General features: G+C 47.1%; 4 protein-coding genes and 1 long non-coding RNA gene across 7 annotated transcripts; 2 read left to right on the top strand and 3 right to left on the bottom strand.

The window, feature by feature from the left end:
• Nucleotides 1-360: 360 nt before the first annotated feature.
• On the bottom strand, nucleotides 361-8,167 carry LOC4337816 (PWWP domain-containing protein 1). Of its 3 annotated transcripts, XM_015784328.3 has the most exons (4): nucleotides 7,196-8,166; nucleotides 3,463-3,546; nucleotides 2,334-2,995; nucleotides 361-2,228 (listed from the first exon to the last, which is right to left on the bottom strand). In XM_015784328.3, exons 1-4 carry the CDS (start codon nucleotides 8,109-8,111, stop codon nucleotides 690-692), a joined length of 3,201 nt encoding a protein of 1,066 aa, XP_015639814.1. In that variant the 5' UTR covers nucleotides 8,112-8,166; the 3' UTR covers nucleotides 361-689. The 3 variants fall into 3 exon arrangements, with proteins under 3 accessions (XP_015639814.1, XP_015639812.1, XP_025881144.1); XM_015784326.3 differs by having other exon boundaries at nucleotides 361-2,995; XM_026025359.2 differs by lacking the exons at nucleotides 361-2,228; nucleotides 2,334-2,995; nucleotides 3,463-3,546 and adding an exon at nucleotides 6,112-6,287 and having other exon boundaries at nucleotides 7,196-8,167.
• Nucleotides 4,806-6,029, top strand: LOC136356498 (uncharacterized). Its single transcript, XR_010741365.1, has 3 exons — nucleotides 4,806-4,934; nucleotides 5,070-5,157; nucleotides 5,434-6,029. It is a non-coding gene; the product is annotated as an uncharacterized lncRNA (long non-coding RNA).
• A 3,299-nt stretch (nucleotides 8,168-11,466) lies between the features above and the next one.
• Nucleotides 11,467-12,424, top strand: LOC4337815 (protein SRC2). Its single transcript, XM_015783421.3, has one exon. The coding sequence runs from the start codon at nucleotides 11,467-11,469 to the stop codon at nucleotides 12,304-12,306; it is 840 nt and encodes a 279-aa protein (XP_015638907.1). The 3' UTR covers nucleotides 12,307-12,424.
• A 929-nt stretch (nucleotides 12,425-13,353) lies between these two features.
• On the bottom strand, nucleotides 13,354-14,290 carry LOC136351060 (pectinesterase inhibitor 8-like). Its single transcript, XM_066310495.1, has one exon. It carries the CDS (start codon nucleotides 14,288-14,290, stop codon nucleotides 13,739-13,741), a length of 552 nt encoding a protein of 183 aa, XP_066166592.1. The 3' UTR covers nucleotides 13,354-13,738.
• Nucleotides 14,291-21,000: 6,710 nt separating this feature from the next.
• Nucleotides 21,001-24,984, bottom strand: LOC4337814 (probable glutathione S-transferase GSTF1). The gene is made up of 4 exons (XM_026025500.2): nucleotides 24,815-24,984; nucleotides 21,996-22,363; nucleotides 21,730-21,778; nucleotides 21,001-21,534 (listed from the first exon to the last, which is right to left on the bottom strand). The coding sequence occupies exons 2-4, from the start codon at nucleotides 22,140-22,142 to the stop codon at nucleotides 21,131-21,133; spliced, it is 600 nt and encodes a 199-aa protein (XP_025881285.1). The 5' UTR covers nucleotides 22,143-22,363; nucleotides 24,815-24,984; the 3' UTR covers nucleotides 21,001-21,130.
• Nucleotides 24,985-26,296: the final 1,312 nt, after the last annotated feature.

The following is a 26,296-nucleotide window of genomic DNA, read 5'->3' as shown; positions in this document are numbered from 1 at the left end:
TCATGACCCAATAGCTAGTTGACAAAGAGCAACAACTAAGAATACAAAGCTAAGGTGTTGTTTGGAAGAGCTAAAGAATTTTTTTCGTACTCTCAGTTTCTCACCGATAATTTTAAAAAAATCTAGAACTACTATTACAGTTTTGAATTCTAAACCTACTGAACCTAATAATCCAGAGCGAGAATCAAGACTATTTAACGCAGCCGGGGAGCTTAAAATGGAGATAAGTCGTGCCTCGTGAAGAGCTACTTGACGGTTTGTGGATTTTGATTTTCCTATGTTATCCCTGCAACATCATAGTCAGAAATAACATATTGCAAGTCTGCAACTGTTTCTTCACTTGACCATGAGTCAATCCCAGAAATAAAGGTACTAATAATAGTATGGTCGATGCACCCATACCAAACCAAACTTAATCCCAGTACCGCTACAACAAGAGTACATCACATGACAGGCACACACACCTTGTTTTTAAAATCCTTTTTCTTCTTGGCAAAATTAAGTCACCAAGCTACTAGTCCAACTACTAGTACTACCAGCCCAGCTACTGCCACTGACAGTGGGGCCCATCTGTCTGTCAGAGAGACAGCTCTCTCTCACTCGAGCCGAGGTGAAGAGGTTATGGTAGCCCAGCTACTGCCACTGACAGTGGGGCCCATATGTCTGTGAGAGACGCTGCTCACTCTCTCTCAAGCTGAGGTGAAGAGGTGGTAGGGGAAGTTGCCGTTCTTGTCCGTCAATGGCTCCACCATCTTGGCGATTCCCCGCATCACCCTCATCAACTCCTCGTCGAACTCTCTCCCTCCTCTCTTCCACGCCGGCGTGACGTCACCGGCGGCGGCGCCGGCGCCGGGGAGGCCGAGCTGGGTGTCGTTGTTGGGGCGGTATGGCTGCTGCTGATGCTGTCCGGGGAAGACGACGCCGCCGGCGGCGCGATGCTGGTACGACGGCGGCAGCGGTGGTCCGGGGAGCTGGTGGTGCATTCCGTCGATGCTGTGGCGGAGGTGGTATGGTGGCGGTGGAGGGAGCTGCTGCTGCTGCACGGAGAATGGCGGCGGCGGTGGCGGCGGCAGCGGCAGCGGCAGCGGCAGCGCGTCGGTGTGGCGAGGTTGGTATGGCTGGTGCTGATGGAGAGGCGGCGGCGGAGGGAGTGGCTGGGTCACCGGCGGGCGAGGAGGCTGCTGCGCTGGACGCGCCGGCGGCTGCAGGTGGGGGTGCTGTGCCGGGCGCGCCGGCGGCTGGAGAGGCGGTGGCGCGAACCCGACCGACTTGGTGGCGCTCTTGGCGAGCGGCGCGGCGGCGTCTCCGCCGCCGCTCGCCGGCGCTGCAGGTGGCGGCGGCTCGAGCTTGCTGTCCCCGGCGTCGAGCATGAACTTCACCCGCGGGGCATCACGGAGCGCCGCCGCCGACGGCGCGCCGTCGTCGGTGACCGTCTTCTTGAGGATCGACTTGGGCTGCTGCCCAACCACCGCGCGCGCCGGCACGGCCCTGGACAGCGGCAGCGGCGCGCAGTTGCCGCCGGAGGTCCCGGGCCTGAACGGGGCCGTCTCCATGAGGCGAAGCTCGGAGCGCTGCTGCGGAGGCGGAGGTGCAGCGTCGGCGGCGAGGTCGCCGTCCGACTCGACGCCGCGGAGGTAGTAGTTGGGCGCGACCTGGCCGAACATGGTGGTGTTGGCGCGCGCGTACTTGAGCGCGACGTCGGCGTCGGACTTGAACCTGTAGATGACGCGGCACATGTGGGACTTCCAGTAGACGCGGATGCCGTCGACGTCGAGCGGCCCGAACCGCGCGAACCTCGCCTTGAGGGAGGCCACCGATGGCAGCGTGGTCTTCGGCGGGAACTTCATCATCAGCGCCGTCGGCGATGGCGTCTTGATCGCCGGAGCCAGAGCCGGCTCCTTCTCCTTCTTCCTGGCAGCGATCGCATCATTCTTCCTCGCCGCCGCAGGCGCCGCGGCGGCGAGCTCCAGACCGGCGGCCTTCTTGTCAGTGGCGAGCGTCTTGATCTTGTTGAGCTTGGCTTTCTTCTTGGTGGCAAGCTCCTCCTGGCGATCAGACGGGGCGCGCTTGACGCCGGCAACCTTGGCGGAGGCGGCGGTGGTGTCGCCGGGCCTCGCGGCCGGCTTCTTCTTCGCCGGCGGCTTCTGGCCGTCGGCGGCGGTGGCGGCATTGGGCTTAGAGGCCTTGTTGTCCTCGGGTGGATCGTTCTCATGGCTCTTCTTGAAAGACTTGGAGCGGAAGGCGAGGAGGAAGGAGCGAGCTTCGTCAGAGATGCTGCGGCGGCCGGCGACATAGGAGGCAACGAGAGGAAGGCTTTGAAGCTCGGATATTACCTGCTTCAGATCATGGTCTACCTTAGCAGGCAATAACCCCGGCTTGCCGGCGGCGGCGACCGCCACGCCGTTGAGCTCGGCGAGCTTCTTCTTTTTCTTCTTCTTAGGCTCGCCGGCAACGCCGCCTGCGGCGGCAGCGGCGGCGGCGTCAGCGGGTTCCTCGCGCTCGCGCTTGCGGGCGGCTGCCTTCTTCGGCTTGGTCGCCTTCTTCGGCGCCGCGGCGGCGGTGGCGGCGTCCGTGGGCGCGCCGCCGTCGCCGACCTGCCCGGCGGCGGCGGGAGGAAGCGCGAGCGGGGTGGGTGGCGCGGACAGCAGCGGCGGTGGAGTGCGCCTCTGCAGCAAGAACTCCTCGTCGGCGGCGAGGGTGCTGCTGGGGAGCGGCGGCGTCGGGGGATCGGAAGGGAACCCCGGCGGGACGTCGTCGAGAGCGGGGGCCATGGGCGCCGCCGGGAAGGCGTCCGGCATGGACGGCGGCGGCGGGGCGCGCGCGTCGTCGCGGCGCTTGAGCAGGTACTGGTCCTTCTTCTTGGCCCTGGGCTTCATCGCCGCCGCGCTGGGCATGATCTTCTCCATGAGCCTCGCCGCCGTGCTGGCCGCGCTGCCCTTCCGGCGGCGGCCGCCGGGATTCTCCGCCGCCTTCTTGCGGCCCTTCGCCGGACGACCTGCAAACGCATCGTAGCCACACATCAAGACCAAGTCAACGCAAATGGTTTTCCATTTTTATATATATGAAATATAAAACAACAATAAACTAATTTAAATATTGTGATTGAGCTAGTGGAAATTATATCAACATTAAAATAGACGAGTGTTTTTGGATTTGAAAGAAATAGGATTTTTGGAAGAAAATGCAAAGTACTATACTAGTATAATAAAAATGAAAAGAATATATGTACTCGTATATACTGTACATTACAATCCTGCAGAAGTTGTATTTGAAATATATAAAACAACAATAAACTAATTTAACTAATGATATTGTGATTGAGTTAAAATAGTCGGGGTTTTTTTTTGTTTTGAAAGAAATTGGATTTTTGGAAGGAAGAAAAATGTAAAATACAAAATAATACAAGTATAATAAAAATGAGAAGAATATGTACAGTCGTATATATACTGTACAGTACAATACCTGCAGGAGTTGTATTTGAAGACTCGCCCTGATCATCCTGGGGTTCCTCCTGTGTTTTCCGGTCCCACCAAACACGTCTCTTGCCTAGAGAGATTTAAAAAAACATCATGACATTTCGTTCGTTTATGAAGGCTTTGACTGCCACATGTCTCAACAAAAAGAAAAAAAAATTAAGCCTTTCACTGATACTGTGTAACAGAACACGTGCAAGTGCAATTCACTCTTGGGGGAAAAAAGAAGAATGATGAGAAAGCACGAGCTGGAGAGTAGTAAAGGGAAATGCATCCTGATTTTTTTTCTTTTTATTTATATTTATTTGTTACTCATCTCCTTGACAAATCAATGTGTATGACACACAAAAAAGACCTTGCAAAAAGAAAGAAAGAAAGAAAGAAAGTGTAGCAATGCCAAAAATTAAAAAAAGAATCAGCGACTGGCGAGGATAGATGGGTGACTCTTCCAGCGCGCAATCCAGACCGTCGGTAGATCCATCCTAGCCGTCCATCCGTGTCGGTGGATGCAAAAGGTGAGTGCTGGCGACTCTGCTTCTCCTGGGATTCTCTCTTTGGGCCAGGTTAATATCCAACCAAAGAAACAGTGATTTTTTTTCTATGGCGAAAAGAAAAATATTATACTCCCTCTATCCCAAAACAATAATACAGAATGTGACATATCCTAATACTATAAATTTAAATAGAATATGTCACATACTGTATTAGGTTAATTTATTTTAAAATTTAAATAGGATAGTCACATAATGTGCTAGGTTAACTTATTTTGAAACGAATTGAGTATGTAGTGGCTTCTCTTTCTCTCTCGAGCGAACACAATGTATCAGAATTTTTTTTTTAAAAAAAAGAAAATGTGCCTACATACGTGGACGCACATGCAAATTGCAAGTAATGACGTACGACCACTACCAATGCTGCTACTACTACGTGACCGTCACCTATATTCTTGGTCTTGGGATTTGTTTGTGGCAGGAAGAGATTCGCCTTTGGTCTCATTTGCCATGCAAAGTGAGATCTTCTTCTTGAAGGGAAATCCCTTCATTCCCTTCCATGAATTATTATGTCTAGTTGAAAAATAGCTCCAGAGAGAGCCAATGAGCTCCTTTAACTTTCTTCTTTGTCAATTGATCATTATCTAACGCAGAAAATTGGAAAGGCTAAAGAGTAGAGAGGCAAGGATTGGTTGATCCATTTTGGGGGTTTAATGCTTCAAGAGCTTTTTTATTTAAGCCAAGACAGGGTGACAGTCCGACTGACACGGCAGGACAAAATTCACCAGTGCTTTGCTCCTGGACGGCACAAATGCTGGCGTCTGTCTCGCTCATCGGCCACCAAATATCTAACGGAGGAGGAGCATATTCTGTGATGCCTCTCCAACCCCCATTGGCTCTCCACGTCTTTCCAAGCTTCCATGTGACTCGGTATCACCATCTCGCCAAAAGAGAGTGATGGAGAATTCAGGTGGAATTTGTAATTTAATGTTATTCATGTCCATTTACTGAAATAATCTTATGTGGATTCGTTTCGAATTTCGGATGAATTTCAACCTAAGGGGTGTCTATATATTCAATTCATGGAATCTTTGCTTTTTCCTAGGAAAGAGGAGAATTTGTCCGGGCAGGAAGAAGCATCGCCTAGAACAAGCAAAACCGCGGGGAGCTATTTCTTGGTGGCAACCGGAGAGGTTCAGTTTTTTTGTGCACTGTGATTAGCTTTTCAAAAATAAACTAAACTAAAAGGCTCTAGTGTAGTACTCCCCCGTCCCAAAATATAAGGTACTAGGATCAGATGGAGCACATCATAGCACTGTGAATCTAAACATCATGTTCAAATTCATAGTAATAGGATGTCTCCCATCCAGTCCTAACATCTTATATTTTCGGATGGAAAGAGTAATAAACTAAACTAAACTGAACTGAAGGCTCTAGTGTTTCCCTAATCATTCTGTTCTGTGCAAAAGGAACCTATGATAACCGCTACGAACTCTGAAGGCAAAGCAAAGTTGCTGGAGGCATCATTTTCAGAAAGGAACTAGCATTGATTCTAGGAACAAGTTTTGTTAACAAAAGAACGAGAAGAGAAGTTAATTCCAGGAATTGGACAGCAGCAGCAGCAGCAGCAGCAGCAGCAATAGCTGAAGGCATCATCTTAAGAAAGGAACTAGTCGAGTTAAGAAAAGGACGAGAAGGGAAGTAAATCACTGGAACAGGACAGCAGCAGCAGAAGGTAATATGAAGAGACAATTCCAATATGAAGGATTTGTGATCACGGGAAGAATGGAGGGGGGCTTCTAACCGAAGGAGCAACTTAAACACACTAGTGGTGGTCAAGAACATGGACAGGAGAGGCAAAAGATTGATCCCCCTTTCAGTACCCTCACTATTTGATGGTGTTGGAACCTCTGATCCTAGTGCAAGCTAGATGCACCTTGCTTTACTCCAGGCATGGATCTCTCAGACTTATAAACTTGGAGTCTGCAAAGAATGCTTCGTTTATATATTTTTTAGGTTGACGATACATAATTATATGATTTCCTTTCTTGTGATTGTTATGTTATGCGCAAATCTTGAGAATTACCCTTTTTCATAAAGAACAGAAATCCTAATCATATTTACCGCTTCCGAATGGTTCAGCTAGATGCATCTAAAATAACAGCAAAGAAACTTATACGTAGTTAATGTTCATACATTTTATACATGTTTAATAAATATAATAACCAACAAGCACGGCTAACAAATGTTGTAGTCATACGTATCTTAACTTGGTGCCTTCCTTCACAATGTAAAGGTGAACTCAACCACCTTACCTCAGAGCCTGCTTCATCAATGAACAAGGAATAGTGCATCCAGAACAAAACATGTTATGCAGATGAGAAACCCAATCACATTCACTTCTCATAACTCTGTTTTATCAGGTACATTAACCAATATTTATAGTAGTCCTTTATGATGCATGACTTTAGTTACGCTTAACCAACAAATGTTGTGTTGTGCACTGCTTGCACATGTCTAAATGCCAAACTATAGGGATGAAAAAAAAAACAAACAGCAAGCATACAATCTGAAGTGCATGGGCAATGAACAGAAAAATGATGCATAAATGTTAGGAAAAGAGAGGACCTCACGATTTCCAAACATATAGCAAGTTAGGAACTGAGGCCTGGCCTATAAACTGCAGCAAGTACTAAGTAGCACGTAAATCTCTAATTGAGATATATGAATAAAAGCATGACAAAACAAAATCACAATCGAATAATAACAGGCCCTAATCTTTTTTATAAAAAAATATTCCTACAAGGTAGTGGGGAAATAAGTTCTCATTGTACCCTTAGTAATTGTTTGGAAAAAATAAGATATCAAATTGGAGATCATGGCAATACCCATGAATCTACGACAACTCAAGATTGGTTGCTGCAATGCATCTGTCAAATTTTACTTCATTTTGAATCAATTCTATAATAATCGTGTGACAAACCACATCAACCCCAATGAAACAACAATCATGCAACAGACAGATCAACAAAAATATGAAACAGAAAACTAATTGAACCAGATCTACACTTCTATTCAGAACAAAGGAATCAAACTTCAATCTATATCTCAGCAATGGTATTACGGTTAGCTTAACGAGCATGTTTGAGTACATAGCAGCAGAAACAATAGCATAGTAGCATACAGCGCAGCTAAAAGGATTAATAGGATTGGGCATGCGAGTGAGTATACCTTCTCGAGCTTTCTTCTCCAACGCTGTTTTCGCCGCTTGCGCCTCGTCGTAGTCCATCCCGAAAGCTTGGGCGTAGGTGGGATCCTTCAGCGCGTATCTGGATAGGCGGTAGGCCTCAAGCATGGAGCTCATCTGGACCGCCGGGATGTGCCGCTTGGGCTTGCCGATCAGCTCGGCGGCGTCCAGCTGCTCCACGGCGGCACCCTTCAGGTAGTCCAGCAGCGCCCGCGGATCGATCTTCTCCCGCTCCGCGGCAACCTGCTCGGGGTGGTACTCGGCGTCGGTGTCGAATCCAGGCACGTCGACGAGGAGGTACCTCGGGTCGAGCTCGTGGGGGCGAGCGGCGTTGGGGCGGTGGCAGGGGCAGAGGAACGCGAGGGCGGCGCGGCGGGCGACCTCGTCGGCGGCCTCGTCGATGGCGGTGGGGAAGTTGCGGCCACCCGGCTGGGCGAACTTCTCCCGGAAGTGCTCCTCGAAGGGGAGGAGCTCGTGCGGCTCGAACCAGCCGTAGCTCGAGTCGCCGAAGAAGGCGACGAGGACGAGGCCGTCGCGGTAGCCCCGGCGAACCTCCCCGTCGCTGGTGAGGGTGATGCTGTAGACGTGGCCGGGCCACCACGGGTGGGACTTGACCTTGCCCCAGACCATGTCGCCGAACCGGACGCCGCGCGGCCACGCGCCGCCGCCTCCGGGGTGCACGATGGCGCCGGAGCCGGACGCCGCGGCGCCGGAGCCGGCGGCGGCCGTGGCCGTGGCGGTGGAGGCGGCGGCGGCGGGGGCGGGATCGGACATCCTGCGGAGAGGAGGCGAAACCCTAGATTTGGTTGCGGGGTCTCTCGATTTGGGCTTGGGTTTGGGACTTTTGGGGATGGGGGATTTCGGGAGCTTGGGCCCCGAACGGGAGGGGATCGGGGGCATGATGGGAAATTGGGAAGAGAGGAGAAAAAAGAAATGAGAGAAATGGTTTCTATGTCAGGCAAGCCAGATGCGGGACCTATGTTATATAGTCGAACGATAATGCGAAATGACATATAGGGGTAGCAAAGTTTTTATAAAGTGAGACAAAGTAGTGTGGCATTTGCGCATAATTGTAATGGTGTATCGGGGTATTTTACGAATAGACGCAGGAGCGGTTTCGTCGAAACAGTGGGCGCGTAGCATAGATGGTTATCCGCGTGATGTTAATGTGGGCCTGATATATCCGTTTTATATACATATATGTCATTTGTTACTTATTTATCAATTAGTCACCTATTATTTTGGTAGAAATTGATTGTTTGAGTTTATCCTAAAACTCATCAGTGCAATTTAAGTATAAAAAGAACAAAATATATATCAACGACGTGTGTTTCTTGTTGATATGGTGTCCATGATAGTATATTTTTTTTCATGTTTAATGTGCCAAGTGTTCAATACTATTAGAGCAAGGAACTCCCCAAGCAGGAAGGCAAAGTACCCTCGTTTGATAGTTCGGTCATGGTGCAGGTTCGAGCTCGTGCTTAGGTCGTGCATGAGAACGAGGGGATATTAGAGAATGAAGACAGATGGTTTATACAGGTTTAGATTGCTCGAAATCATAATGCCCTACTCCTACGTTCTTGCACTAAGGGAGCGTTTGTTTAGGTGACATAGGGTGAGAAAGGACATCGTATTCCCGCGCATGCTTCCCAAACTACTAAACGATGTGTTTTTTGTAAAAAAAATTCTATAGGAAAGTTGCTTTAAAAAATCATATTAGTCCATTTTTGAAATTTAAAATAGTTAATACGTAACTAATTATGCGCTAATAGCTCACCTCGTTTTACGTATCTTTCCAATCTTCTTAATCCACTTCTCCTCAAACTCACTCTAAGTGATGATGATCAAGTTTATGGCAGATGATGTTGGGATGATCTAAGTGAGAGAGGATGAATCCTTTTTCTTGCAGGGACATGATGAACCCTCCTTTGTTGAGTCTGAGATGTGAATCTAACTTAGCCTATTTTAGCTAGTCGAACCTCCTTCTTTGTGACATAGTTCCTCATTTTGTACGTTAAGGGGAGTTCACACTTTCACAGTTGTCGGTGACATGGGACCGGGAGTATCATGACTAGAGGCTTGAGGCAGACACAATCGCCCACGTGGCCTGGCACCCTCGGGGGACGTCGGGCCCGAGGGTAATGTGTGCGCCCACCTCTTGGTCTCCCCGAGGGGGGGGTCGGACCACTCCAGCCTCGCCCCCGAGGGCCGAGGCGCCCCGACCCCTCGCGTTTTCTACTCCACGTGTATGGGTTAGGTGAGCACAGCAGGGCTCACCTAACCGCATTTATTGCGCCTCGGCTAAGCGTGTCACGCCGCACGAAGTGCAGTGCAGTGCACTCGATTATCCGGTCTGTGACCAGTCACAGACCGGTCAAATCGCGGGTTAGGTGGCGACAGGCGGTCAGACGCATGCTTCGCCCCATCCTGTCTAGACGAGAGCTTCTAGGCACTCGTCCCCGGCTGGAGCTAGCGTGTTACATCCCAGAGATGACACGTTAGCCCCGATCGATATATGCCAGGCTTCATCCTAACCATTACAAGCAAGATGTTGTTTGAAGAAGGGCAAACATGCACGTTGCTGAGCCGACGTGTGGTGGACAAGAATGACCGATTTGTGACCGGTCTGACACTGCTCATGTCGTCAGCACACAGCCACCTTCCCACGACGTGCCCGCCTCAGGCAGAAGTGGAGGTAGGTATGTGCCGTCCCGTCAGGAGGATGTTCGGAGGACGACCATGCAAATCTCCGTCCATTTATGAAAAGAAGAAAAGTCCAGTTTGGAAAGGGAGGGGTGCATGTGGTATCCCCTTGAAGTATAAAAGGAGGACCTTGCCCATAGAGAAAGGGGTTGATTCTTTCCAGATTCAGAGCCTAGAACGAGGGAGAGGTCGGCTCACACTTTATAGCTCCTTCATACACAGATCCACCAAAACACAGGAGTAGGGTATTATGCTTCTCAGCGGCCCGAACCTGTATACATCGCTTGTGTTTCATGTTCTCTTGAGAGGTCGCGATCTTTCCGTCATCTACAGAGAGAGCTTGAGATCTCACCCTGAGCCCCCGGCCGAACCGGCAAAGGGGGGCCTGTGCGGTCTCCCGGTGAGGAGCGCCGCGCTCCGTCAACAGTACACATGTATGTATACGAAAGTGGGGCCCAACCCATATGGGTTGATATGCTTGATCTTGTCGTTGTCCCTCCAAACAGATCAACTCATCAACCGGATGTAACGGGCTCACCTGTCAGCCGACATGTGGAGCATTACAACCGAAATTTTCATCCCAATTGTCTACGGACCCACCTGTCGGTCACTTGCCGATAAAGGGGGCCCATGGGGTAAACTGGGAGCGTGCGTTAGGCTCAAAATAGGAAAAAAATTCTAAATAATCGCAACCTCTAAGTCCATGTTAGGAACGATTTTTGAAGGATTTTTTTTTACGTTTATAATACTTTGGAAATTTTTCCTATGAAGTTAGTTGGAACAAATGAATGGGGTTGTTGGTTTCCTTTGGAAAGGTAGTAATTCCTCCATTTTCATAGGAAATAAAAAACATCTACTTTGATCTAAAGGAAAATTTCCTTTGCTTCATGCTTGCATCTGTGTTTCTCTGTCAATTTTTTCATGTGATCCAAACAGTCCAAAATGTATCTTCCTGTGTTTTGAATTCCATTGTTTTCCTATGTTCTTTTTTCCTATTTATGTGTTTTCCATTCCTCTGTTCCAAACATGACCTAAAAGTGAAACATGAACATATATCATATATCATTGTAGTTTATGTGGTGTGCTTGAGGTGCTTTTGAGTTTTAAATAGATTAGTGTTTGAGAGGGAGCCCTTTCTTTGTTGGTGTTGTGTATCTCTTCTCTATCAAACAAAATGAGGCAAAAATTCTGCCTATGTTTTAAAAAGATTGAACACATATCCTCAAGTAGAATTCAAATCCAGTCACATTGCCACAGCAATGGAGGTGAAACCAACAGAGAAATGACCTTTGTGCTCTCCAAACCTCTACTACTAAAAATACCCATGACACTATATGCCACCGACATGAACGGCTCGCCGCACAAATTAATTACACCTCGTAAACACAAATTAAGCCCTCAAATCTTAATTAACCTTGTTTGCAATTAACCACCCTGCGTGCATCGTCCTTCCTTAATCCAAGAACGTGAACACTTGCGAGAGAAAAAATCATTTGCGGCTTCATTTGATCGGTCGCCGTCAGTGACCGGCCGGCTGTTCGCCGCGGCGGCGATGGCGCGCCGGGTGCTGGAGGTGACGCTGGTCTCGGCCAAGAACCTCAAGAAGGTGACGATGTTCTCCAAGATGCGCGTGTACGCCGTGGCGTCCATCTCCGGCGGCGACCCGCGGGTGCCGACGCACCGGACGCACGCCGACCGGGAGGGCGGCCGGAGCCCCATGTGGCACGCGCCGCTCCGCTTCCCCATCCCCGACGCCGGCGCCGACATGCGCGCCATCGCGCTGCACGTGCTGCTCCGCGCCGAGCGCGTCTTCGGCGACAGCGACGTCGGGGAGGTGTTCGTCCCGGTCAAGGACCTCGTCGCCGCGGCGCCCGAGGGCGGCGAGCACAGGCACCTCAGCTACCACGTGCGCCGCCCCGTCAGCGGCCGGAAGTGCGGCGTGCTCCACATATCGTACCAGATCACCGACGAAGCCGCCGAGCCGGCGTCCGCCGCCGGCGCCCGCGGCGCGTCGTCGACGCGGCATGTCAGCGGGAAGGGCCTCCAGCTCAGCGCGATCACCGCGTACCCGTCGGCCGGGCGCCACAGCGGCGGCCGCCGCGGCGCGGCGCAGTCGCCAACGCTGGCGTACCACCACGGCTCGCCCTACGGCGGCGGCGGCGGCGGCGCGCACGCGCAGCACCACCATCACCACCACCACCATTACGGGTACGGCTATGGCCCAGCGCCGTACGGCCATGGCGCGGCGAGTCACGGCGGTGGAGGAGGGATGGGGATGGGGGCGGGGCTCGGCATGGGGGTCGTCGGCGGCGCGGTCGCAGGGATGGTGCTCGCCGACATGCTCGCCGACGGCGAGATGGACACGCCCTTGGACGCCGGCATGAGCTGCTGATCCATCCGTACGTGCTGCACGACTCTTGATGTAATTAATAATAATCAGGTGTCACAATGGGCATTGCACTGTTTGGCAGTGACATGAATATATCATGGAAGTTTTTATCCCTTTCTAATTTGCACATATGAATTTGGAACAAAGATCTATGTCAAAATGACTACTATTATCAATTTGTTTGTTTGTTTTAGTCCGATAAGGATATGAAATGCTATGATCTCGCCTTGAATTTATCGCTTAACTTTATCCATATGTTGAACCATACGGTTTGACATAAACCTGAGTAACTTTTATTCGTATTTATTGATTTAATTTATCGAGGGTTGATCTGAATTCCCCCTTGTTCATTTGCCATCAGCTTGATCCTACAATTTGTTGGACCAAACTCATATTGGACTAGAATTCAGTTACATGGTGAAAACGAAATATGAGTTGTTCATTTGGATTACAACGCATGGAACTTCCCACTGACAGTTATGCGATTTTTTTTTGAAACAGGTTTTTAAATTTTGAATACACAAAAGGTTTGTTATTTGGCAGTAACATGGTATCTATGGTCTTGGCCAAAATTTGGTAAAAGGAAGTGGGCAAATAACATGAATTTTCAAATCCAACATTACAAAATCTAAGTCACCAAGAACGTGGAATCATGCCGCATCCCTCGTTCTGAACCATTGTTCCCATCCTAATAACATAGGTACAATCTCATCTTTTCCTTGTTAAAATTTAAAACCATTCAGAAATAGCATCCCACGTTTCTCGATGTTGTTTCTCAACCCATTGATCTAGAACTTTGGTCACATTACACAAAAATATTCGATATTGCTAAATTTGTGTCGACATATTTTAGGATAATTTACAGTCGGATGTTTTAACCGTGAGATCCTCCGATAAGATTCGTTTCAAGCACATGCACCCATCTTACACCTTTTGTGAAAGAACCAGCTGCACCTAATCAAGCTCTAAGCTCATTAGCACTTCACCTCCGTTATAAAATTAATAATTATTTATATATTTATACGAATTTACACAGTAGTTACACCTCACTTACACATCACTTATATATGTAATTAATATGTAAATTTGGGATTTACATATGTAATTTTAGGACTTATATATGTATTTTTGGGATTTACATTGTAAATACACTAAAATTACATATGTAATTTAGGAAGCTACAACATAAATACATGCCGACTATTTTTTGTTGAAAAATATGGCGCCATAAATATAGATAGTCCCAAAATATTTATATCACTCGACCAAATATAATCTAACACAATGAAAATCAACCTCCTAAACCAAACAAACACCCAATGAATTGTCTTAATTTATTGGATTTTATAAACTACAGATACAAAATTTATTCACTTTGTAGGTAAGCAGCCAAGAACCAAGCCACACCACCAAAGGTGTTCGACGCGGCGACGTGTCACTTGAGGAGGTTAGTAATGGCGATGCCCATGATGGCCACCTGCTGGCAGTCGGCGCTGTACCTGGGCAGCGGCGACCTGGCGCCGGCCCGGGAGAGGCCGCCGTCGCACCGCTGCACGAGCGCCGCCACGCGCGCCAGCTCCTGCCTCGCCGCGGCGTACCGGCGCGAGCCCAGCTCGTCGGCAGCCTCCGCGAAGGCGACCCCGACGGCGTCGTACGCCTTGGCGCACGCGTCCATGGCCTTGTCCCCCTTGGCGCCGCCGCCGGGGGAGGGGCGGATCTTGCCGGCGCCGATGTCGAACACGGCGTCGTCGGCGAGGTTGACGCCGATGAGCGCCGCGATCTTGGCGAGCCCCCACGCGTCCGCCTCCGCCGCGCCGTGGTACGACGCGAACTGCCGCGCGCAGAAGCCGACGTCCACGCGCCGGTCGCCCTTCGCCGCCGCCCCGCACGTGCTCTCGATCGTCGCCTCCGCCACCGGCGCGCGCCCGGAGCACGCCGCGGCGACGAGCACCGCGGCGGCGACGGCGGCCAACGAGGAAGCCTTCATCTTTATTGCTTTTGTTTCGCTTGATTTGCTACTACTTCTTTGGAAATGAATTTAATTAAGCTAAAATGCATCAGGTGTAAATATATTTATATATATGCATGAATTTTGCATGAAAGTGGTAGGGTCCAAACAAGTGTGCGGCTCAGCAAACAGTTGTTCTACTTTGTGCTTGTACCTCGCACTGCCTCTGTTTCTAGTTTCCTCCACAACATCCAGTAATTAGGACATATGATCCTAGCCTGTTCACAACGAATTTCAATAATGACATGAACAATGGTAGTTATACTGCTTTGTGATAAAAAAATAATAGGTGTCATGTACATTGACACATTGCCAATGCCGTGTACACTGTATAGTGGTATCTCCTCTGTTTTATTCTTCTATTGATAGACGCACAATAATGCATAGTACTTCATATAGTAATTCTATATGCTAGCGAACTGACACTGACAAGTGGGTCCCAACCATAACCTAAGTTAACAATACAATGGGGCCCAACTGTCATTGTCATTAACGCCAAGAGGTGGAGCTTCTTCAGGTTGATGTCACAGGGGGGGAAAGAGCGGCCACCTTCCTCACCGCCGGCCTCGCGAGCAGCCGCTCCCACCATGCTTTTGTTGGAATTAATGAATGGGCCTTAGCCCACTCGAAGATTAATTCTTTGGAAAATCACAAAAGCCCACCTCATGGGATGGCATGCATGTGGAGTTTAGTACCACCTTGCTTATTCTAGGAGAGGGGGACCTCCTTAAAAGGGAGGATGCCCTCCTAGCCACTTGAAGCATGTGTGGTGGAGAGAAGAGGGGAAACACGCGCGCGCGCTCGCTCGCCTCGCCTCGCCTGGCCTGGCCTGGCAGGGCAGGGCAGGGCAGGGCAGGCGGCGCGCGTGCACGACGTACGCGTCGAATGGTCCGAAAAATTGGCTCCTCACCCTTGCGCAGATGCAGTCTAGGGTTTGCCTCCTACTCTGTACTGCGCCGTCGCTCGTAGACTACTCCATCCCGCTCGCCGGCGTGCACCTGCGATCGGGAGAGCAGGTCTCCGGAACCTCTGCCTTTGACGTCCTGCACCGGGAGAAGGCGGCAATAAGGTTTTTGGGAAGCGCTTCGCGCGACTGCTCCCTGTTCGTTCGCGACGGCTCGCCTTCCTCTTCGCTCGCGTGTTTCGTGCCTTCGTAGACACCTGCGAAAAATTTCGACCAAGCAGCCGGTCTTTTCGTCACCTTGGTACGTGTTCAATATGTTGCGCATATTTGATCTGTTCATGTTATTCTGCGTAGTTTACATGTGTAGATCTAATGATGCGTTCATGCTAGTTTTCATCTGTAATGTCATGATTTATTTATGGAATAAATTAAATCCTTATATGCCCATAATCTCAACAATCCAAAAACCTTATTATAGGCACTGTGATTTTACTATGGCTGGTTTTGCCGATGCACTGAGGCCGGATAAATTCACCGGTGTGCATTTTAAGAGATGGCAGATCAGGGTCACTCTGTGGCTGACAGCTATGAAATGCTTCTGGGTGAGTACTGGCAAACCTGAAGGAGTTCTTACTGCTGAACAGCAGAAGCAATTCGAGGAAGCCACTACTCTCTTTGTGGGATGCGTTCTTGGCGATCGTCTGGTCGAGGTGTATATGCATATGACCGACGCTAAGGAGTTGTGGGATGCACTGAATACTAAATTCGGTGCTACTGATGCTAGCAATGATCTGTATATCATGGAGCAGTTTCATGACTACAAAATGGCTGACAACCGTTCTGTAGTCGAACAGGCTCATGAGATACAAACCATGGCTAAGGAACTCGAACTCCTTAAGTGTGTCTTACCCGACAAATTTGTGGCCGGGTGCATTATTGCAAAACTTCCTCCATCTTGGAGGAGTTTCGGTACTGCACTCAAACACAAGAGACAGGAATACTCCGTTGAGGGGTTGATTGCGTCTCTTGATGTTGAGGAGAAAGCTCGGGAAAAAGATGCCGCGTCTAAGGGCGATGGTGGGCAGTCCAGTGCCAATGTTGTGCACAAGGCCCAGAACAAGAGCAAGGGGAAATACAAAGCTCAGCAGACCACCAACTTCAAGAAGCAGAAGAAGAACAACAACAATCCTAATCAGGATGAGAGGACTTGCTTTGTGTGTGGCCAAGTTGGTCATCTGGCTAGGAAGTGTCCACAACGCAAGGGGATGAAGGCACCTGCAGGGCAGACTTCTAAGTCTGCTAATGTGACCATTGGCAACACTGGAGATGGAAGCGGGTATGGTAATTTACCTACTGTTTTTTCAGTTAATCAATCTACTAATTGGTGGGTTGATACTGGGGCCAATGTACATGTTTGTGCTGACATCTCATTGTTTTCTTCTTATCAGGTCGCACGGGGTTCCACCGTCCTAATGGGGAATGGGTCACATGCTTCTGTTCATGGTGTTGGCACGGTAGATCTGAAGTTTACTTCGGGAAAGATCGTGCAGCTGAAGAACGTGCAGCATGTCCCTTCTATCGACAGGAATCTTGTTAGTGGCTCCCGTCTGACTAGAGACGGATTTAAGTTGGTTTTTGAGTCTAATAAAGTAGTCGTGTCTAAACATGGATATTTTATTGGTAAAGGTTATGAGTGCGGAGGCCTGTTCCGCTTTTCCCTTTCTGATTTCTGCAATAAGTCTGTGAACCATATTTGTGGCAGTGTGGATGATGAAGCTAATGTTTGGCATTCACGTTTATGTCATATTAATTTTGGCTTGATGTCTCGGCTTTCCAGCATGTGTTTAATTCCTAAGTTTTCCATTGTCAAAGGTTCTAAGTGCCATAGTTGTGTGCAATCGAAGCAACCTCGCAAGCCTCACAAGGCTGCCGAGGAGAGAAACTTGGCACCACTAGAACTCCTACATTCAGATCTTTGTGAAATGAATGGGGTGTTGACGAAGGGTGGAAAACGATATTTCATGACATTGATTGATGATGCTACTAGATTTTGCTATGTGTACTTGTTGAAAACGAAAGACGAGGCTCTAGACTATTTTAAAATTTATAAGGCAGAAGTTGAAAATCAACTTGACAGAAAGATAAAAAGGCTTAGGTCTGATCGTGGTGGAGAGTTTTTCTCGAACGAGTTTGACTTATTCTGTGAAGAACATGGCATCATACATGAGAGGACGCCTCCCTATTCTCCCGAGTCTAATGGGATTGCTGAAAGGAAGAACCGCACACTGACTGACTTGGTGAATGCCATGTTGGACACCGCGGGACTGCCTAAGGCATGGTGGGGGGAGGCATTGTTGACCTCAAATCATGTGTTAAACAGAATTCCTAACAGAAATAAGGACAAAACACCATATGAGATATGGATTGGTAGAAAACCATCACTTTCTTATTTGCGCACATGGGGGTGCTTGGCGAAAGTCAATGTACCAATAACGAAGAAGCGCAAACTTGGACCTAAGACTGTGGACTGTGTTTTTCTGGGATATGCTCATCATAGCATTGCCTATAGATTTTTAATAGTTAAATCCGAGGTACCGGACATGCATGTTGGTACAATTATGGAGTCTCGTGATGCTACCTTCTTTGAGAGCTTTTTTCCAATGAAGGATACACATAGTGGTTCGAACCAACCCTCTGAAATAATTCCCAGTTCAATCACACCACCAGAACAAACTGAACATACACATGAACTTGTCTCTGAGGAGGATGTCAGTGAAGCTCCTCGAAGGAGTAAGAGACAAAGGACGGCTAAGTCTTTTGGTGATGATTTCACTGTGTACCTCGTGGATGACACTCCTAAGTCAATTTCAGAAGCATATGCATCTCCTGATGCAGACTACTGGAAGGAGGCTGTCCGTAGTGAAATGGATTCCATTATCGCTAACGGGACTTGGGAGGTGACAGAGCGACCCTATGGGTGTAAACCTGTGGGGTGCAAGTGGGTGTTCAAGAAGAAGCTTAGGCCTGACGGTACTATTGAAAAGTACAAGGCTCGGCTTGTTGCTAAGGGCTATACTCAGAAAGAAGGCGAAGATTTCTTTGACACTTACTCACCTGTTGCTAGATTGACCACAATTCGTGTGCTACTTTCCCTAGCAGCCTCACATGGTCTTCTCGTTCATCAAATGGACGTTAAGACAGCTTTTCTTAATGGAGAGCTGGATGAGGAGATCTATATGGATCAACCTGATGGGTTTGTAGTTGAAGGTCAAGAAGGCAAAGTGTGCAAATTGTTGAAGTCTTTGTATGGTCTGAAACAAGCTCCTAAGCAATGGCATGAGAAATTTGACAAAACATTGACATCTGCAGGCTTTGCAGTCAATGAGGCAGATAAATGTGTGTACTATCGCCATGGTGGGGGTGAGGGAGTTATTTTGTGCTTGTATGTTGACGACATACTGATATTTGGGACAAACCTTGAGGTGATAAATGAGGTTAAATCATTCTTGTCTCAAAATTTTGATATGAAAGATTTGGGAGTAGCTGATGTTATCTTAAACATTAAGCTAATTAGAGGTGAGAATGGGATTACTCTCTTGCAGTCCCATTATGTGGAGAAGATCTTGAATCGCTTTGGCTACATTGATAGTAAGCCTTCTCCAACACCTTATGATCCTAGCTTGTTGCTTCGCAAGAACAAGAGAATTGCTAGGAATCAACTGGAATACTCCCAAATCATTGGCTCGTTGATGTACCTGGCTAGTGCAACTAGGCCTGATATCTCCTTTGCTGTGAGCAAGTTGAGCCGATTTACTTCTAATCCGGGAGATGATCACTGGCGTGCGCTTGAGCGAGTAATGCGCTATCTGAAAGGTACTGTGGAATTGGGACTTCACTATACTGGGTATCCTGCGGTACTGGAGGGTTATAGTGATTCTAACTGGATCTCTGATGTGGATGAGATCAAAGCCACTAGTGGATATGTTTTCACACTGGGTGGTGGTGCTGTTTCATGGAGGTCTTGCAAACAGACAATTTTGACGAGGTCAACCATGGAAGCAGAACTAACGGCACTGGATACTGCTACTGTTGAGGCAGAATGGCTGCGTGATCTATTAATGGATCTGCCTGTTGTTGAAAAACCGGTGCCGGCTATCCTTATGAACTGTGACAATCAAACGGTAATTGTCAAAGTGAATAGTTCTAAGGATAATATGAAATCGTCTAGACATGTGAAAAGACGATTGAAGTCTGTCAGGAAATTAAGAAACTCCGGAGTTATAACGTTGGATTACATCCAAACAGCGAGAAACCTGGCAGATCCCTTCACAAAGGGACTATCACGAAATGTGATAGACAATGCATCGAAGGAGATGGGTTTGAGACCCATGTGAGTTATACTATGGTGGTAACCCAGTCTATGTGATCGGAGATCCCGTGAATTAGATCCTGGGAAGAACAAACCATTAATAAACTAGAGGAGAGTACCAATATATATACCCTATCCAAGTGAAGATGCATATACTCTCGTGAGCTGCAAGGCAGGTTGGCTATGCCTTAATGAGTTCTGTTGGCTTTAATTAGCAAAGATGTTGTCCTGCAGAGCATTCTTGAAGGAACTCACCTTTGTGAGCTTGACTGTTGGTCGCAGTCTATGAAGATTTTGGGTGAATCTTCTAGGAAGCTTACCAAAGACCTAGGAGTATGACTTATACGCTCCACCCGAGGGGTAGTCTACAGACGGTCTAGTACCAGATAAGACTTTGAGTGAAACTTGCTTGCACAAGACTTGCAATTCAAGGCGTAGTCCATTGTTCAAGTTGTGAGTAAGTGTAGCTTGGAGTTCTAGGTGGATGTTCAACCTTAATTGGTCTCCATCGAACCACTGGTATATAAACAGTACATTGGAAAAGGCAAATCTCAGTGGGATTTTGAGATTTGGTGGGGGATTGTTGGAATTAATGAATGGGCCTTAGCCCACTCGAAGATTAATTCTTTGGAAAATCACAAAAGCCCACCTCATGGGATGGCATGCATGTGGAGTTTAGTACCACCTTGCTTATTCTAGGAGAGGGGGACCTCCTTAAAAGGGAGGATGCCCTCCTAGCCACTTGAAGCATGTGTGGTGGAGAGAAGAGGGGAAACACACGCGCGCGCTCGCTCGCCTCGCCTCGCCTGGCCTGGCCTGGCCTGGCCTGGCAGGGCAGGGCAGGGCAGCGCGTGCACGACGTACGCGTCGAATGGTCCGAAAAATTGGCTCCTCACCCTTGCGCAGATGCAGCCTCCTTTTGCAGTTTTGTTTTGCTGCAAATTCGGATTCGTTTTGTTTTGGAAACGTTCCGAAAAATCCGGTGCGTGCAAACGGCGTGGAGTCCGGATAAGTTACGCGCGACTTATCCGGTTCGGTTACGCGCAGTAGAGATCGTGCGGGCGCCCTGATCAAGCGACCCTTCTCTATATAAACCGACCCGCCGTCTTCACGCAATACATGCGAAAATCAATCTAGGGTTTGCCTCCTACTCTGTACTGCGCCGTCGCTCGTAGACTACTCCATCCCGCTCGCCGGCGTGCACCTGCGATCGGGAGAGCAGGTCTCCGGAACCTCTGCCTTTGACGTCCTGCACCGGGAGAAGGCGGCAATAAGGTTTTTGGGAAGCGCTTCGCGCGACTGCTCCCTGTTCGTTCGCGACGGCTCGCCTTCCTCTTCGCTCGCGTGTTTCGTGCCTTCGTAGACACCTGCGAAAAATTTCGACCAAGCAGCCGGTCTTTTCGTCACCTCGGTACGTGTTCAATATGTTGCGCATATTTGATCTGTTCATGTTATTCTGCGTAGTTTACATGTGTAGATCTAATGATGCGTTCATGCTAGTTTTCATCTGTAATGTCATGATTTATTTATGGAATAAATTAAATCCTTATATGCCCATAATCTCAACAGCTTTGACGTTCGTGCACGACTCCACCAGCGTGGCGTACTCGGTGGTCATGAGGTAGTAGGTGTAGGGGAAGTGGTTCAGGTCGGCGACGCTGACGAAATCTCCGGCGAGGTACTCCGACTCCGACAACCTCCGCTCGTACACCTCCAGCACCTTCCTCAGCTTCTCGACGTTCTCGTCGACGATGGCCTGGTCACGGGCGCCGCCGCCGATCATCGGCTTGATGACGCACTCCCGGATAATGTGGAAGATGGCAGGGTCGTAGTGGTGCGCCTCCACCTCCATCCACATGTCCACCATTGCCGACTCCTCAAGGTTGCCTTCTCTTAAGAGATCCGGTTTGTTGTAATTGCGAAGCACGTAGCGTTGAATTGCACGCGACTCTGGTAATAATAATAATAATAATAATAATAATAATAATAATAATAATAATAATAATAATAATAATAATAATAATAATAATAATATGTGAATATTCCTTTCAAAAAAAGTGAATACTCATTATTCATTTCCAATATATAAGTAATTGAGATGGAGCATATCACAGTAATTCGGGTGAGGTGTGGTGTTCCTCATACCAAAGAGAGTGACTTCTCCGTCCTCAAAGGCAGGGATCTTGCCAAAGGGCTGCGAGAAACACGTGCAAATTTGAACGAAATATAGCCGAATTTGATTTTTTTTTGAACGATATAGCCGAATTTGATTTGATTGATTGGTTAATTAATTCAGAGATGAAAAGGTTTCTAGCGAGCAATTAATTGATTTTGTGCAAGAAGAGATCGAGATGCATCATGTATGAAAGTGAAGCGAATCTTAGAGTTGGAGAGGGCAAAGAGGGGCGTACGCTCCGGGCGAGGTGGTGGCGGGACCTGTTCTCGCCGGCGGCCATGTCGACGGCGACGAGCTCGTAGCTGGCGCCGGCCTCCTCCAGGCACACCAGCACCGTCGCCACGTACGGCGACGCCGCCACTCCGTACACCTTCGCGACCATCTCCGATGTCTCTCTCTAAACTCTGTCTCTGTCTCTATCTCTCTTGAGAAAGCTTGATGTGAGTTCTTCCTCGTTCTACACATGCTGACATTTATAATTTAGGCATCAGTTAGCAGCTCCATTTCCGTCTAATTTAATCAGCAAGAAGCTTCGGAGTAGGTGCTTGGACACTTGGCGTGAATGATGTGACCATAGGCTTGATGATAATGGTATTACTACTGCTGCTGAGTAAAAAATATAAGAAATTAGAATCGGATGAAACATTTTGTGGCAACAGAATTTTAATTGACGAAAAATAATGATTAACTTGCTATTATCATTATTTTCTGTATATATCATCTCTTAAATTCTATATATATTTGTAATTAATATATGATCCATATGACGTTATAATATCATTTGTCTTTCCCAGTAAAATTAGAGACGATGGGGTGGTTAACATGTGAACCTTTTGACCCCACATATTATTTCTTTATTACAAAAGAGTAAGTAGTTGGTGATGACAGATTAACCCCTCATCACCATCACTGCTCTTTTTAAACTAGCATAGAAATCATGCATGCAAGCTTTTTCTTTTTTTAAAAAAAAACACATTACAATACAGATACTCCCTCCGTCCAAAAAAAAAAAGACAAACCCCAGGTTTCCGTGTCCAACTTTGACTGTCCGTCTTATATAAAATTTTTTTATAATTCGTATTTTCATTGTTGTTAAATGATAAAACATGATTAATATTTTATGCGTGACTTGTCTTTTTAATTTTTTTCATATTTTTTTCAAATAAGACGGATGGTCAAACGTTAGACACGGAAACCAGGGTTTGTCTTCTTTTTTTTTAGGACGGAGGGAGTAGATGTTAATGTACACACTTATCCTAAATCTGACTGTTAATGTTGTTGTCATCTAGAGTTCATATAATAGATATATGTTGTTTTAATTTTTTTCCCTTCCACCTTGATGTGATCCTATTTCAATCAATCAGTTTGTATGGGTGATTTGAGTTTTTCTTTTCTTTTCCCCGTCTTTCGGTGAAAAGATGCGTAATCGTATTGCGTGTTCTGAAAAAAAAAAGAGAACAATATAATCAAGTCTTCCCCACCTCGTCTCTCTTTTGGACTATATTTTTTTAAAAAAGAAAATAGCAGACCTAACACAATAACACACGAGGGAGTGAGGCCATCGTGCATTCGTGCACCCTGCAAACTTGTTACATGGATGGCCAATAGCATCCATTCTTATCCATGCATGCACCCTCAGATAAAAATCAGTGCAGGATTATAGCCTCATACATTTTGCATTATGTACACTTGTAATATGATAGGTCATTGTCAAGCACTAGTACCTGTGCATTCTAGTGCATGCATAATCTGGCAAAATGCATCCGAACCGTATATGATATATCGAACGATAGAAACAAATTACACTGACGTGGACATAGAAGGAGACCTTACAGATGGCGCGGCCTCATATTCCTGATTGACTCAACTGTAACTTAATTGTTAGTTCTTGACGCCACATTAGACAAGTTCTTTTAGAGGAGTAATGCACAAGTGATGCAACAAGCCAAAAACAACTTGTACATCAGATTTTAAGCACGGTACGAAAAACATCCCATCAACAACATTAGTGATCACATATACGTACCTTCTCGAGATGTTTTACGATGAACTTTATTTGTAAAGGAGTACCGCTATACATCCGACCCCTATTCGACCCTGCCTCATCAGCCAATCAATTCACTTCATACAAGTCAGTTTTTTTCCATGTAAGTCACGGCAAGCAGTAGCTAAGTACTAGTCATACGCAAGTCGTACACACTAGTCGTATGGATAGTAATTTTCTTTGTAAAATCAATAGTAAAGAAATAGTCTTATCTTGATGCAATAGGAATCGACACAAAAGAACTCCTTTGCCCCCCTACCTCCTCTGTGTTGTTCTTAATTACTGGCGCTCGCACACAAACATTTCTATCTTCACCGCATGACACATTGCTATCAAATCGAGACTGACACATGGCCCCCACCATAATAATCAACTCCTAAGTAGTATAACAGCACGGTGGGGCCCAACTGTCAGTACGTAGCCTGTACAGTGGGGCCTTCTCCAAGCCGATGGCTCAAGACGTCACGCGGGCATGAGAGCGGCTACCATCAACATGGCCACCGACGGCGTCGACGAGCGCGAGCTCGCCGTCCTCAGCAAAGGCGGCGATCTTACCAAACGGCTGCAAGAACAGAACAACGTATGCAAATCTATGATACTACACGACTAGATGTCCACTCGAGTGATTAAAAAAGTTTCAAACACATTAAGAGATGCAAATCTGCGTTAGAAAGGGATTTTTTTCAAAATACTTTTAAAATTTTTAATTTTAAGAATGAATCATTTCAAAACTTATTTCCAAAATCTTAACTCTTTGACCACATCTAGCATTAGGAAAAAAAAACATTGACACATCACCTGCAATAGGTGTGACGGTTTTATCCTATCATATCAGCGAGGATGGTATGAGTAAATAACAGCTACGTCAGTTAGATTAGCGTGACAATATATTTTTGCCATGCAAGTTAGCGTGGCAAAATTGTTCATATGTTAAAAATAAGTTTTGTAGATTTATTTTTAAAATTAAAAAGGTTTTTAAAAGAAATTCTCAGAAAGGGTGGGCGGCTTACGTTCCGGGCAAGGTGCGGCCGGGTACTCTGTTCGCGCGCCGCCGCCGTGCCGACGAGCTCGTACCCGCCGCCGGCGGCGGCCTCCTCCAGGCTCGCCAGCACCGCCGCCACGAGCGGCGATCCCGCCGGCCCGGTCACCCTCACTCCCATCTCTCTTCTCTCCCGTGTGAGCTGAAAGCCTTCTTGCAGCAGCAGCTCTGCTTCCGTTTAATTTATCGGCGAGAAGGCGGAAGCTTCAGTGAAACGGCTTGGTGTGGTGAATGGTGATGTACACTCCTGCTCACGAAAGCTAGCTTAACCATCTCTGCCGATTTCAAACTAGAAATGGTATAGTATTACCTTGTACTAATCTCTTCGATGATAAGTTAGTTATATGGATGTTTTTGTCCTCGTGCAAAACATGTCTTGGGTCCTTTTTAAACTGACCAAATCGTATAAACCACCTCCTCCGTTGTCACTCTCGTTTTAAACATTCTACTCCGTAACCCATTTTGTTGCAAAAGCTCAGGCAACCAAAGGCCAAAATTACTCCCTCCATACACATTATTAGTTGATTTGGCCCATTTCTTTCAATATGGATTCGCTGCCGATCAACGCCATTGATTGTCATTCCACCCTTCTTGCCACTTCGAACTAGTATAAGGATCTGTTTTGGGGAGTTTCTAGTAGGTGCAGTTTCTCCCAGAATCAAAAACTCTCCCCAAACAATCGAGATTGTCACATAGATTTTGAGAATCTATTATTCTACTTAAAAAATAAACTAAAATTCAGAAGCTATGTTTAGTAGCTTCTCCATATTCTCATAAGCTGTCTATCAACCAGTAGATTCTCAGAATCTTAAGCTCTCCCAAACAGGACCTAAGAACGAGCTCAAGTCAAACTCACCTCATAGCCATATTAGATGAACACAACATGGCTTATACAGTTCACTGCGAATCCATGTCAGAAGAAATGGAGCAAATAAGCTACTCACGTGTGTACGGTGGGTGGGCTTTTGCAACGAAATAGGTTATAGGGTAGAATATCAAAACTAGAGTGACAATTAGGGTGGTTTATGCAACGAGATTTGCTCCGGTCCAACAAGAAGTACCTCAAGGTACCAGTACCTCATGGTACTAAATCGTTTCCGATTGTTGGATTACCTTCTAAACAAGTGCCATTGTACTGTACACGGATTGTGTGACATTGTTGGGCTACTTACTAGCTCGGTTTTGAAAAATATAAAGTTGTTGACTTTTAAACCTCACATTTGGTCATTTATTTTATTAAAAGAACTATGTAAATACTCGCTCCGTTTTAGGTTACTCTAAATTTGACTAACTCTATAGAAAAATATAGTAATATTTACAACATCAGCATAGTTTCATTAAATATATAATTGAATAAACTTTCATAATATATTAGTCTTGGATTAAAAATATTACAATTTTTTTCCATAAAATTAGTCAAACTTAAAATAGTTTGACTTTGACCAAAATCAAA

The sequence above is a fragment of the Oryza sativa genome, chromosome 5, assembly GCF_034140825.1.
Source record: "Oryza sativa Japonica Group chromosome 5, ASM3414082v1".
In the NCBI taxonomy this organism is placed as follows: Eukaryota; Viridiplantae; Streptophyta; class Magnoliopsida; order Poales; family Poaceae; genus Oryza; species Oryza sativa.
Note: the sequence above shows the minus strand (reverse complement) of the source record. Positions and strands in the feature narration are given on the sequence as shown.

Excerpts from the sequence above, each read along its gene's own strand:
- LOC4337814 (XM_026025500.2), bottom strand. The coding sequence starts at position 22,142 with ATGGTCGCGAAGGTGTACGGAGTGGCGGCGTCGCCGTACGTGGCGACG. Across the intron at positions 21,779-21,995 it reads GCCACCACCTCGCCCGGAGC|CCCTTTGGCAAGATCCCTGC; the intron begins GTACGCCCCTCT and ends TGTTTCTCGCAG. Across the intron at positions 21,535-21,729 it reads CGGAGAAGTCACTCTCTTTG|AGTCGCGTGCAATTCAACGC; the intron begins GTATGAGGAACA and ends TATTATTACCAG.
- LOC4337815 (XM_015783421.3), top strand. The coding sequence starts at position 11,467 with ATGGCGCGCCGGGTGCTGGAGGTGACGCTGGTCTCGGCCAAGAACCTC.
- LOC136351060 (XM_066310495.1), bottom strand. The coding sequence starts at position 14,290 with ATGAAGGCTTCCTCGTTGGCCGCCGTCGCCGCCGCGGTGCTCGTCGCC.
- LOC4337816 (XM_015784326.3), bottom strand. The coding sequence starts at position 8,111 with ATGCCCCCGATCCCCTCCCGTTCGGGGCCCAAGCTCCCGAAATCCCCC. Across the intron at positions 3,547-7,195 it reads GGAGAAGAAAGCTCGAGAAG|GCAAGAGACGTGTTTGGTGG; the intron begins GTATACTCACTC and ends AAATCTCTCTAG. Across the intron at positions 2,996-3,462 it reads TTCAAATACAACTCCTGCAG|GTCGTCCGGCGAAGGGCCGC; the intron begins GTATTGTACTGT and ends ATGCGTTTGCAG.